General features: G+C 40.5%; 1 protein-coding gene across 1 annotated transcript in view; it reads left to right on the plus strand.

Moving 5' to 3' along the window:
- LOC116611644 (leucine-rich repeat and coiled-coil domain-containing protein 1) overlaps positions 1–13426 on the plus strand; it is a 36224-nt gene extending 22798 nt beyond the window's left edge. The window contains exon 8 of the mRNA XM_032372062.2: positions 13107–13426. Coding sequence (XP_032227953.1) covers positions 13107–13241 — 135 coding nt within the window. The 3' untranslated portion in view covers positions 13242–13426. The remainder of the gene's footprint in view (positions 1–13106) is intronic.
- Positions 13427–14369: the final 943 nt, after the last annotated feature.

The following is a 14369-nucleotide window of genomic DNA, read 5'->3' on the forward strand; positions in this document are numbered from 1 at the left end:
GGATACTTGGTATCTTGCTGGGATACTTGGTATCTTGCTGGGATACTTGGTATCTTGCTTGGATACTTGGTATCTTGCTTGGATACTTGATATCTTGCTTGGATACTTGGTTTCTTGCTAGGATACTTGGTATCTTGCTTAAATACTTGATATCTTACTTGGATACTTGGTATCTTGCTAGGATACTTGGCATCTTGCTAGGATACTTGGTACCTTGCTAGGATACTTGGTATCTTGCTAGGATACTTGGTATCTTGCTTGGATACTTGGTATCTTGCTTGGATTCTGGGTATCTTGCTAGGATACTTGGTATCTTGCTGGGATACTTGGTATCTTGCTAGGTATCTTGGTATCTTGCTAGGATACTTGATATCTTGCTGGGATACTTGGTATCTTGGTAGGATAGTTGGTATCTTGCTTGGATACTTGGTATCTTGCTAGGTATCTTGGTATCTTGCTAGGATACTTGGTATCTTGCTGGGATACTTGGTATCTTGCTAGGATACTTGGTACCTTGCTGGAATACTTGGTATCTTGCTAGGATACTTGGTATCTTGCTAGGATACTTGGCATCTTGCTAGGATACTTGGTATCTTGCTAGGTATCTTGGTATCTTGCTAGGATACTTGATATCTTGCTGGGATACTTGGTATCTTGCTTGGATACTTGGTATCTTGCTTAGATACTTGGTATCTTGCTTGGATACTTGGTATCTTGCTAGGATACTTGGTATCTTGCTGGGATACTTGGTATCTTGCTGGGATACTTGGTATCTTGCTAGGATACTTGGTATCTTGCTAGGATACTTGATATCTTGCTTGGATACTTGGTACCTTGCTGGGATACTTGGTATCTTGCTAGGATACTTGATATCTTGCTTGGATACTTGGTTTCTTGCTAGGATACTTGGTATCTTGCTAGGATACTTGGTATCTTGCTAGGATACTTGGTATCTTGCTAGGTATCTTGGTATCTTGCTAGGATACTTGATATCTTGCTGGGATACTTGGTATCTTGCTTGGATACTTGGTATCTTGCTTAGATACTTGGTATCTTGCTTGGATACTTGGTATCTTGCTAGGATACTTGGTATCTTGCTGGGATACTTGGTATCTTGCTGGGATACTTGGTATCTTGCTAGGATACTTGGTATCTTGCTTGGATACTTGATATCTTGCTTGGATACTTGGCATCTTGCTAGGATACTTGGTATCTTGCTAGGATACTTGGTATCTTGCTAGGATACTTGGTATCTTGCTTGGATACTTGGTATCTTGCTTGGATTCTGGGTATCTTGCTAGGATACTTGGTATCTTGCTTGGATACTTGGTATCTTGCTAGGTATCTTGGTATCTTGCTAGGATACTTGATATCTTGCTGGGATACTTGGTATCTTGCTAGGATACTTGGTACCTTGCTGGAATACTTGGTATCTTGCTAGGATACTTGGTATCTTGCTAGGATACTTGGCATCTTGCTAGCATACTTGGTATCTTGCTAGGTATCTTGGTATCTTGCTAGGATACTTGATATCTTGCTGGGATACTTGGTATCTTGCTTGGATACTTGGTATCTTGCTTAGATACTTGGTATCTTGCTTGGATACTTGGTATCTTGCTAGGATACTTGGTATCTTGCTGGGATACTTGGTATCTTGCTGGGATACTTGGTATCTTGCTAGGATACTTGGTATCTTGCTTGGATACTTGATATCTTGCTTGGATACTTGGTACCTTGCTGGGATACTTGGTATCTTGCTAGGATACTTGATATCTTGCTTGGATACTTGGTTTCTTGCTAGGATACTTGGTATCTTGCTAGGATACTTGGTATCTTGCTAGGATACTTTGTATCTTGCTAGGATTCTTGGTATCTTGCTGGGATATTTGGTATTTCGCTTGGATACTTGGTATCTTGCTGGGATACTTGGCATCTTGCTAAATACTTGGTATCTTGCTTAGATACTTGGTATCTTGCTAGGATACTTGGTATCTTGCTTGGATACTTGGTATCTTGCTAGGTATCTTGGTATCTTGCTAGGATACTTGATATCTTGCTGGGATACTTGGTATCTTGCTAGGATACTTGGTACCTTGCTGGAATACTTGGTATCTTGCTAGGATACTTGGCATCTTACTAGGATACTTGGTATCTTGCTAGGATACTTGGTATCTTGCTTGGATTCTGGGTATCTTGCTAGGATACTTGGTATCTTGCTGGGATACTTGGTATCTTGCTAGGTATCTTGGTATCTTGCTAGGATACTTGATATCTTGCTGGGATACTTGGTATCTTGCTTGGATACTTGGCATCTTGCTTAGATACTTGGTATCTTGCTTGGATACTTGGTATCTTGCTAGGATACTTGGTATCTTGCTGGGATACTTGGTATCTTGCTGGGATACTTGGTATCTTGCTAGGATACTTGGTATCTTGCTTGGATACTTGATATCTTGCTTGGATACTTGGTATCTTGCTTAGATACTTGGTATCTTGCTTGGATACTTGGTATCTTGCTAGGATACTTGGTATCTTGCTGGGATACTTGGTATCTTGCTGGGATACTTGGTATCTTGCTGGGATACTTGGTATCTTGCTTGGATACTTGGTATCTTGCTTGGATACTTGATATCTTGCTTGGATACTTGGTTTCTTGCTAGGATACTTGGTATCTTGCTTAAATACTTGATATCTTACTTGGATACTTGGTATCTTGCTAGGATACTTGGCATCTTGCTAGGATACTTGGTATCTTGCTAGGATACTTGGTATCTTGCTAGGATACTTGGTATCTTGCTTGGATACTTGGTATCTTGCTTGGATTCTGGGTATCTTGCTAGGATACTTGGTATCTTGCTGGGATACTTGGTATCTTGCTAGGTATCTTGGTATCTTGCTAGGATACTTGATATCTTGCTGGGATACTTGGTATCTTGCTAGGATACTTGGTATCTTGCTTGGATACTTGGTATCTTGCTAGGTATCTTGGTATCTTGCTAGGATACTTGGTATCTTGCTGGGATACTTGGTATCTTGCTAGGATACTTGGTACCTTGCTGGAATACTTGGTATCTTGCTAGGATACTTGGTATCTTGCTAGGATACTTGGCATCTTGCTAGGATACTTGGTATCTTGCTAGGTATCTTGGTATCTTGCTAGGATACTTGATATCTTGCTGGGATACTTGGTATCTTGCTTGGATACTTGGTATCTTGCTTAGATACTTGGTATCTTGCTTGGATACTTGGTTTCTTGCTAGGATACTTGGTATCTTGCTTAAATACTTGATATCTTACTTGGATACTTGGTATCTTGCTAGGATACTTGGCATCTTGCTAGGATACTTGGTACCTTGCTAGGATACTTGGTATCTTGCTAGGATACTTGGTATCTTGCTTGGATACTTGGTATCTTGCTTGGATTCTGGGTATCTTGCTAGGATACTTGGTATCTTGCTGGGATACTTGGTATCTTGCTAGGTATCTTGGTATCTTGCTAGGATACTTGATATCTTGCTGGGATACTTGGTATCTTGGTAGGATAGTTGGTATCTTGCTTGGATACTTGGTATCTTGCTAGGTATCTTGGTATCTTGCTAGGATACTTGGTATCTTGCTGGGATACTTGGTATCTTGCTAGGATACTTGGTACCTTGCTGGAATACTTGGTATCTTGCTAGGATACTTGGTATCTTGCTAGGATACTTGGCATCTTGCTAGGATACTTGGTATCTTGCTAGGTATCTTGGTATCTTGCTAGGATACTTGATATCTTGCTGGGATACTTGGTATCTTGCTTGGATACTTGGTATCTTGCTTAGATACTTGGTATCTTGCTTGGATACTTGGTATCTTGCTAGGATACTTGGTATCTTGCTGGGATACTTGGTATCTTGCTGGGATACTTGGTATCTTGCTAGGATACTTGGTATCTTGCTAGGATACTTGATATCTTGCTTGGATACTTGGTACCTTGCTGGGATACTTGGTATCTTGCTAGGATACTTGATATCTTGCTTGGATACTTGGTTTCTTGCTAGGATACTTGGTATCTTGCTAGGATACTTGGTATCTTGCTAGGATACTTGGTATCTTGCTAGGTATCTTGGTATCTTGCTAGGATACTTGATATCTTGCTGGGATACTTGGTATCTTGCTTGGATACTTGGTATCTTGCTTAGATACTTGGTATCTTGCTTGGATACTTGGTATCTTGCTAGGATACTTGGTATCTTGCTGGGATACTTGGTATCTTGCTGGGATACTTGGTATCTTGCTAGGATACTTGGTATCTTGCTTGGATACTTGATATCTTGCTTGGATACTTGGCATCTTGCTAGGATACTTGGTATCTTGCTAGGATACTTGGTATCTTGCTAGGATACTTGGTATCTTGCTTGGATACTTGGTATCTTGCTTGGATTCTGGGTATCTTGCTAGGATACTTGGTATCTTGCTTGGATACTTGGTATCTTGCTAGGTATCTTGGTATCTTGCTAGGATACTTGATATCTTGCTGGGATACTTGGTATCTTGCTAGGATACTTGGTACCTTGCTGGAATACTTGGTATCTTGCTAGGATACTTGGTATCTTGCTAGGATACTTGGCATCTTGCTAGCATACTTGGTATCTTGCTAGGTATCTTGGTATCTTGCTAGGATACTTGATATCTTGCTGGGATACTTGGTATCTTGCTTGGATACTTGGTATCTTGCTTAGATACTTGGTATCTTGCTTGGATACTTGGTATCTTGCTAGGATACTTGGTATCTTGCTGGGATACTTGGTATCTTGCTGGGATACTTGGTATCTTGCTAGGATACTTGGTATCTTGCTTGGATACTTGATATCTTGCTTGGATACTTGGTACCTTGCTGGGATACTTGGTATCTTGCTAGGATACTTGATATCTTGCTTGGATACTTGGTTTCTTGCTAGGATACTTGGTATCTTGCTAGGATACTTGGTATCTTGCTAGGATACTTTGTATCTTGCTAGGATTCTTGGTATCTTGCTGGGATATTTGGTATTTCGCTTGGATACTTGGTATCTTGCTGGGATACTTGGCATCTTGCTAAATACTTGGTATCTTGCTTAGATACTTGGTATCTTGCTAGGATACTTGGTATCTTGCTTGGATACTTGGTATCTTGCTAGGTATCTTGGTATCTTGCTAGGATACTTGATATCTTGCTGGGATACTTGGTATCTTGCTAGGATACTTGGTACCTTGCTGGAATACTTGGTATCTTGCTAGGATACTTGGCATCTTACTAGGATACTTGGTATCTTGCTAGGATACTTGGTATCTTGCTTGGATTCTGGGTATCTTGCTAGGATACTTGGTATCTTGCTGGGATACTTGGTATCTTGCTAGGTATCTTGGTATCTTGCTAGGATACTTGATATCTTGCTGGGATACTTGGTATCTTGCTTGGATACTTGGCATCTTGCTTAGATACTTGGTATCTTGCTTGGATACTTGGTATCTTGCTAGGATACTTGGTATCTTGCTGGGATACTTGGTATCTTGCTGGGATACTTGGTATCTTGCTAGGATACTTGGTATCTTGCTTGGATACTTGATATCTTGCTTGGATACTTGGTATCTTGCTTAGATACTTGGTATCTTGCTTGGATACTTGGTATCTTGCTAGGATACTTGGTATCTTGCTGGGATACTTGGTATCTTGCTGGGATACTTGGTATCTTGCTGGGATACTTGGTATCTTGCTTCGATACTTGGTATCTTGCTTGGATACTTGATATCTTGCTTGGATACTTGGTTTCTTGCTAGGATACTTGGTATCTTGCTTAAATACTTGATATCTTACTTGGATACTTGGTATCTTGCTAGGATACTTGGCATCTTGCTAGGATACTTGGTATCTTGCTAGGATACTTGGTATCTTGCTAGGATACTTGGTATCTTGCTTGGATACTTGGTATCTTGCTTGGATTCTGGGTATCTTGCTAGGATACTTGGTATCTTGCTGGGATACTTGGTATCTTGCTAGGTATCTTGGTATCTTGCTAGGATACTTGATATCTTGCTGGGATACTTGGTATCTTGCTAGGATACTTGGTATCTTGCTTGGATACTTGGTATCTTGCTAGGTATCTTGGTATCTTGCTAGGATACTTGGTATCTTGCTGGGATACTTGGTATCTTGCTAGGATACTTGGTACCTTGCTGGAATACTTGGTATCTTGCTAGGATACTTGGTATCTTGCTAGGATACTTGGCATCTTGCTAGGATACTTGGTATCTTGCTAGGTATCTTGGTATCTTGCTAGGATACTTGATATCTTGCTGGGATACTTGGTATCTTGCTTGGATACTTGGTATCTTGCTTAGATACTTGGTATCTTGCTTGGATACTTGGTATCTTGCTAGGATACTTGGTATCTTGCTGGGATACTTGGTATCTTGCTGGGATACTTGGTATCTTGCTAGGATACTTGGTATCTTGCTAGGATACTTGATATCTTGCTTGGATACTTGGTACCTTGCTGGGATACTTGGTATCTTGCTAGGATACTTGATATCTTGCTTGGATACTTGGTTTCTTGCTAGGATACTTGGTATCTTGCTAGGATACTTGGTATCTTGCTAGGATACTTGGTATCTTGCTAGGTATCTTGGTATCTTGCTAGGATACTTGATATCTTGCTGGGATACTTGGTATCTTGCTTGGATACTTGGTATCTTGCTTAGATACTTGGTATCTTGCTTGGATACTTGGTATCTTGCTAGGATACTTGGTATCTTGCTGGGATACTTGGTATCTTGCTGGGATACTTGGTATCTTGCTAGGATACTTGGTATCTTGCTTGGATACTTGATATCTTGCTTGGATACTTGGTACCTTGCTGGGATACTTGGTATCTTGCTAGGATACTTGATATCTTGCTTGGATACTTGGTTTCTTGCTAGGATACTTGGTATCTTGCTAGGATACTTGGTATCTTGCTAGGATACTTTGTATCTTGCTAGGATTCTTGGTATCTTGCTTGGATACTTGGTATCTTGCTGGGATACTTGGCATCTTGCTTGGATATTTGGTATCTTGCTTGGATACTTGGTATCTTGCTAGGATACTTGATATCTTGCTTGGATACTTGGTACCTTGCTGGGATACTTGGTATCTTGCTAGGATACTTGATATCTTGCTTGGATACTTGATTTCTTGCTAGGATACTTGGTATCTTGCTAGGATACTTGGTATCTTGCTAAGATACTTTGTATCTTGCTAGGATTCTTGGTATCTTGCTGGGATACTTGGTATCTTGCTTGGATACTTGGTATCTTGCTTAGATACTTGGTATCTTGCTTGGATACTTGGTATCTTGCTAGGATACTTGGTATCTTGCTGGGATACTTGGTATCTTGCTGGGATACTTGGTATCTTGCTAGGATACTTGGTATCTTGCTTGGATACTTGATATCTTGCTTGGATACTTGGTATCTTGCTTAGATACTTGGTATCTTGCTTGGATACTTGGTATCTTGCTGGGATACTTGGTATCTTGCTGGGATACTTGGTATCTTGCTGGGATACTTGGTATCTTGCTTGGATACTTGGTATCTTGCTTGGATACTTGATATCTTGCTTGGATACTTGGTTTCTTGCTAGGATACTTGGTATCTTGCTTAAATACTTGATATCTTACTTGGATACTTGGTATCTTGCTAGGATACTTGGCATCTTGCTAGGATACTTGGTATCTTGCTAGGATACTTGGTATCTTGCTAGGATACTTGGTATCTTGCTTGGATACTTGGTATCTTGCTTGGATTCTGGGTATCTTGCTAGGATACTTGGTATCTTGCTGGGATACTTGGTATCTTGCTAGGTATCTTGGTATCTTGCTAGGATACTTGATATCTTGCTGGGATACTTGGTATCTTGCTTGGATACTTGGTATCTTGCTTAGATACTTGGTATCTTGCTTGGATACTTGGTATCTTGCTTGGATACTTGGTATCTTGCTAGGATACTTGGTATCTTGCTTGGATACTTGATATCTTGCTTGGATACTTGGTACCTTGCTGGGATACTTGGTATCTTGCTAGGATACTTGGTATCTTGCTTGGATACTTGGTATCTTGCTAGGTATCTTGGTATCTTGCTAGGATACTTGGTATCTTGCTGGGATACTTGGTATCTTGCTAGGATACTTGGTACCTTGCTGGAATACTTGGTATCTTGCTAGGATACTTGGTATCTTGCTAGGATACTTGGCATCTTGCTAGGATACTTGGTATCTTGCTAGGTATCTTGGTATCTTGCTAGGATACTTGATATCTTGCTGGGATACTTGGTATCTTGCTTGGATACTTGGTATCTTGCTTAGATACTTGGTATCTTGCTTGGATACTTGGTATCTTGCTAGGATACTTGGTATCTTGCTGGGATACTTGGTATCTTGCTGGGATACTTGGTATCTTGCTAGGATACTTGGTATCTTGCTAGGATACTTGATATCTTGCTTGGATACTTGGTACCTTGCTGGGATACTTGGTATCTTGCTAGGATACTTGATATCTTGCTTGGATACTTGGTTTCTTGCTAGGATACTTGGTATCTTGCTAGGATACTTGGTATCTTGCTAGGATACTTGGTATCTTGCTAGGTATCTTGGTATCTTGCTAGGATACTTGATATCTTGCTGGGATACTTGGTATCTTGCTTGGATACTTGGTACCTTGCTGGAATACTTGGTATCTTGCTTGGATACTTGGTATCTTGCTTAGATACTTGGTATCTTGCTTGGATACTTGGTATCTTGCTAGGATACTTGGTATCTTGCTGGGATACTTGGTATCTTGCTGGGATACTTGGTATCTTGCTAGGATACTTGGTATCTTGCTTGGATACTTGATATCTTGCTTGGATACTTGGTACCTTGCTGGGATACTTGGTATCTTGCTAGGATACTTGATATCTTGCTTGGATACTTGGTTTCTTGCTAGGATACTTGGTATCTTGCTAGGATACTTGGTATCTTGCTAGGATACTTTGTATCTTGCTAGGATTCTTGGTATCTTGCTTGGATACTTGGTATCTTGCTGGGATACTTGGCATCTTGCTTGGATATTTGGTATCTTGCTTGGATACTTGGTATCTTGCTAGGATACTTGATATCTTGCTTGGATACTTGGTACCTTGCTGGGATACTTGGTATCTTGCTAGGATACTTGATATCTTGCTTGGATACTTGGTTTCTTGCTAGGATACTTGGTATCTTGCTAGGATACTTGGTATCTTGCTAGGATTCTTGGTATCTTGCTGGGATATTTGGTATTTCGCTAGGATACTTGGCATTTTGCTAGGAAACTTGGTATCTTGCTTGGATACTTGGTATCTTGCTTGGATTCTGGGTATCTTGCTAGGATACTTGGTATCTTGCTGGGATACTTGGTATCTTGCTAGGTATCTTGGTATCTTGCTAGGATACTTGATATCTTGCTGGGATACTTGGTATCTTGCTTGGATACTTGGTATCTTGCTTAGATACTTGGTATCTTGCTTGGATACTTGGTATCTTGCTTGGATACTTGGTATCTTGCTAGGATACTTGGTATCTTGCTTGGATACTTGATATCTTGCTTGGATACTTGGTACCTTGCTGGGATACTTGGTATCTTGCTAGGATACTTGGTATCTTGCTTGGATACTTGGTATCTTGCTAGGTATCTTGGTATCTTGCTAGGATACTTGGTATCTTGCTGGGATACTTGGTATCTTGCTAGGATACTTGGTACCTTGCTGGAATACTTGGTATCTTGCTAGGATACTTGGTATCTTGCTAGGATACTTGGCATCTTGCTAGGATACTTGGTATCTTGCTAGGTATCTTGGTATCTTGCTAGGATACTTGATATCTTGCTGGGATACTTGGTATCTTGCTTGGATACTTGGTATCTTGCTTAGATACTTGGTATCTTGCTTGGATACTTGGTATCTTGCTAGGATACTTGGTATCTTGCTGGGATACTTGGTATCTTGCTGGGATACTTGGTATCTTGCTAGGATACTTGGTATCTTGCTTGGATACTTGATATCTTGCTTGGATACTTGGTACCTTGCTGGGATACTTGGTATCTTGCTAGGATACTTGATATCTTGCTTGGATACTTGGTTTCTTGCTAGGATACTTGGTATCTTGCTAGGATACTTGGTATCTTGCTAGGATACTTTGTATCTTGCTAGGATTCTTGGTATCTTGCTGGGATATTTGGTATTTCGCTTGGATACTTGGTATCTTGCTGGGATACTTGGCATCTTGCTTGGATATTTGGTATCTTGCTTGGATACTTGGTATCTTGCTAGGATACTTGGTATCTTGCTAGGATACTTGATATCTTGCTGGGATACTTGATATCTCGCTTGGATACTTGGTATCTTGCTAGGATACTTGGTATCTTGCTTAGATACTTGGTATCTTGCTGGGATACTTGGTATCTTGCTAGGATACTTGAAATCTTGCTAGGATATTTGGTATCTTGCTTGGATACTTGGTATCTTGCTAGGATACTTGGTATCTTGCTAGGATACTTGGTACCTTGCTGGGATACTTGGTATCTTGCTAGGATACTTGATATCTTGCTTGGATACTTGGTTTCTTGCTAGGATACTTGGTATCTTGCTAGAATACTTGGTATCTTGCTGGGATACTTGGCATCTTGCTTGGATACTTGGTATCTTGCTTGGATACTTGGCATCTTGCTTGGATATTTGGTATCTTGCTTGGATACTTGGTATCTTGCTAGGATACTTGGTATCTTGCTAGGATACTTGATATCTTGCTGGGATACTTGATATCTCGCTTGGATACTTGGTATCTTGCTAGGATACTTGGTATCTTGCTTAGATACTTGGTATCTTGCTTAGATACTTGGTATCTTGCTAGGATACTTGAAATCTTGCTAGGATACTTGGTACCTTGCTGGGATACTTGGTATCTTGCTAGGATACTTGATATCTTGCTTGGATACTTGATATCTTGCTTGGATACTTGGTACCTTGCTGGGATACTTGGTATCTTTCTAGGATACTTGATATCTTGCTTGGATACTTGGTTTTTTGCTAGGATACTTGGTATCTTGCTAGGATACTTTGTATCTTGCTAGGATACTTGGTATCTTGCTGGGATATTTGTTATTTCGCTTGGATACTTGGTATCTTGCTGGGATACTTGGCATCTTGCTTGGATATTTGGTATCTTGCTTGGATACTTGGTATCTTGCTAGGATACTTGATATCTTGCTTGGATACTTGGTACTTTGCTGGGATACTTGGTATCTTGCTAGGATACTTGATATCTTGCTTGGATACTTGGTTTCTTGCTAGGATACTTGGTATCTTGCTAGGATACTTGGTATCTTGCTAAGATACTTTGTATCTTGCTAGGATTCTTGGTATCTTGCTGGGATATTTGGTATTTCGCTAGGATACTTGGCATCTTGCTGGGATACTTGGTATCTTGCTAGGTATCTTGGTATCTTGCTAGGATACTTGATATCTTGCTGGGATACTTGGTATCTTGCTTGGATACTTGGTATCTTGCTTAGATACTTGGTATCTTGCTTGGATACTTGGTATCTTGCTTGGATACTTGGTATCTTGCTAGGATACTTGGTATCTTGCTTGGATACTTGATATCTTGCTTGGATACTTGGTACCTTGCTGGGATACTTGGTATCTTGCTAGGATACTTGGTATCTTGCTTGGATACTTGGTATCTTGCTAGGTATCTTGGTATCTTGCTAGGATACTTGGTATCTTGCTGGGATACTTGGTATCTTGCTAGGATACTTGGTACCTTGCTGGAATACTTGGTATCTTGCTAGGATACTTGGTATCTTGCTAGGATACTTGGCATCTTGCTAGGATACTTGGTATCTTGCTAGGTATCTTGGTATCTTGCTAGGATACTTGATATCTTGCTGGGATACTTGGTATCTTGCTTAGATACTTGGTATCTTGCTTGGATACTTGGTATCTTGCTAGGATACTTGGTATCTTGCTGGGATACTTAGTATCTTGCTGGGATACTTGGTATCTTGCTAGGATACTTGGTATCTTGCTTGGATACTTGATATCTTGCTTGGATACTTGGTACCTTGCTGGGATACTTGGTATCTTGCTAGGATACTTGATATCTTGCTTGGATACTTGGTTTCTTGCTAGGATACTTGGTATCTTGCTAGGATACTTGGTATCTTGCTAGGATACTTTGTATCTTGCTAGGATTCTTGGTATCTTGCTGGGATATTTGGTATTTCGCTTGGATACTTGGTATCTTGCTGGGATACTTGGCATCTTGCTTGGATATTTGGTATCTTGCTTGGATACTTGGTATCTTGCTAGGATACTTGGTATCTTGCTAGGATACTTGATATCTTGCTGGGATACTTGATATCTCGCTTGGATACTTGGTATCTTGCTAGGATACTTGGTATCTTGCTTAGATACTTGGTATCTTGCTGGGATACTTGGTATCTTGCTAGGATACTTGAAATCTTGCTAGGATATTTGGTATCTTGCTTGGATACTTGGTATCTTGCTAGGATACTTGGTATCTTGCTAGGATACTTGGTACCTTGCTGGGATACTTGGTATCTTGCTAGGATACTTGATATCTTGCTTGGATACTTGGTTTCTTGCTAGGATACTTGGTATCTTGCTAGGATACTTGGTATCTTGCTGGGATACTTGGCATCTTGCTTGGATACTTGGTATCTTGCTTGGATACTTGGTATCTTGGTGGGATGACAAAAGGCGCATGCGCATCATCCTGACCTGGTTTATTGCTTTTCTTTTGTTGCATTACAAGTATTTTTTGTACAGAACGTATGTTTGTTTTTGTCCGATGAACTCTTCGATGGCATCGGTAACTTGTGGAGTCTTCACAGTTGTTTGTTGTATGTAATAAAAGCAGAGGTTACACTTGATTTTGTGCTAATCTCGTTTTTGTTCCGTGGGTACGTAGATGATTTTCTGTCTAGGACCATAACAAAGTTGCTAGAAAGAATAGAAAGAATCAAAACGTGTGCATTTTAACCTATGAAATCAACTGGTGTTGTTGACGTTATAGAAGCGCAACCACGCCCAGATGACTCGCCTAAAGCGGCAGTTACAAGAGGCCAACAGCAGAAGCCGACACTGGGCAGACGAGGCTTGTAAGCTAGAAATGAACATCGCACAACTGCGCAGGAAACTAGAGGAGTGAGGTCGACGATAGTGGAGGATTAAAGAAGATCCAGCCTCTCCCTTCCCCTTCGGACTGAAATGTTAAGTTATGGGAGCCACATCCCCCCGCCATTTTGAGACCATACTTCCGCCTCTTGACGACCCAGAAGCGGCGACATGTAAAACAATTGTCTCAATTTATTAAACCTTTTTTCTTGCAAAAAGGAATTCGAGCAGATACACTGTACCAAATACAGTAGCAACATCGAAAAGCAAACTAATTCCTGGGTTATTCTTGCGTAATTCCTAGGCGAAAGGTAGCTTTTCTCTTCGAAGTCCTCTCGTTATATCTAGAAATCGATTCTTCATCATTTCCAGCATTTTGCCAGTATTTCACCAGTATTGTCGTTACCCGAAGTGTGTCTCTCGAAGTTACAAGTTGTCGGTTGTGGTGTATCGATTAAACAAGTCGGTCGAAGCGTATCGATTAAACAAGTCGTTGGTTGTGGTGTATCGATTAAAAAAGTTGTTGGTTGTGGTGTATCGATTAAACAATTCGATTGAAGCGTATCGATTAAACAAGTCGTTTGTTGTGGTGTATCGGATAAACAAGTGGTTGATTGCAGTGTACCGGTTAAACACGTTGGTCGTAGTGTATCGATTAAACAAGTCGTTGGTCGTAGTGTATCTAATAAACAAGTCGCTGGTTGTTGTGTATCGATTAATAAAGTCGTTGTGTTGTGGTGTATCGGTTAAGCAAGTCGCTGGTTGTAGCGTATCGTTTGAGTCGTTGGTCGTAGTGTATCGGTTAAACAAGTCGTTGGTCGTAGTGTATCGGTTAAACAAGTCGTCGGTTGTTGTGTATGTGATCTGTTCGTGTATTATAAACTCCATGTAAATGGATTTCTGTTAGTTTTATTTTCAAAAGGAAAGTTAGTTGTCACACAATCTCTCACTACCTTCATCATTGATCGCAGGTACAAAACTCCAGTGCGGGGGATACGCGGGGTGGTTCGAATGTATTTTCTGGGGATTTTTCGGCTCATGTTATCAGGGGCGGTAAGGCAACGTAAAAAAAGATTAACCGGAAACCAGCGGAATCGTGGGATGGGAAAAATATCGATTTTCACTCATTTGCTTCCTGACGTTGACGAGAAAAAAGCTCGGC

The sequence above is a fragment of the Nematostella vectensis genome, chromosome 5 (assembly GCF_932526225.1).
Source record: "Nematostella vectensis chromosome 5, jaNemVect1.1, whole genome shotgun sequence".
Classification (NCBI taxonomy): domain Eukaryota; kingdom Metazoa; phylum Cnidaria; class Anthozoa; order Actiniaria; family Edwardsiidae; genus Nematostella; species Nematostella vectensis.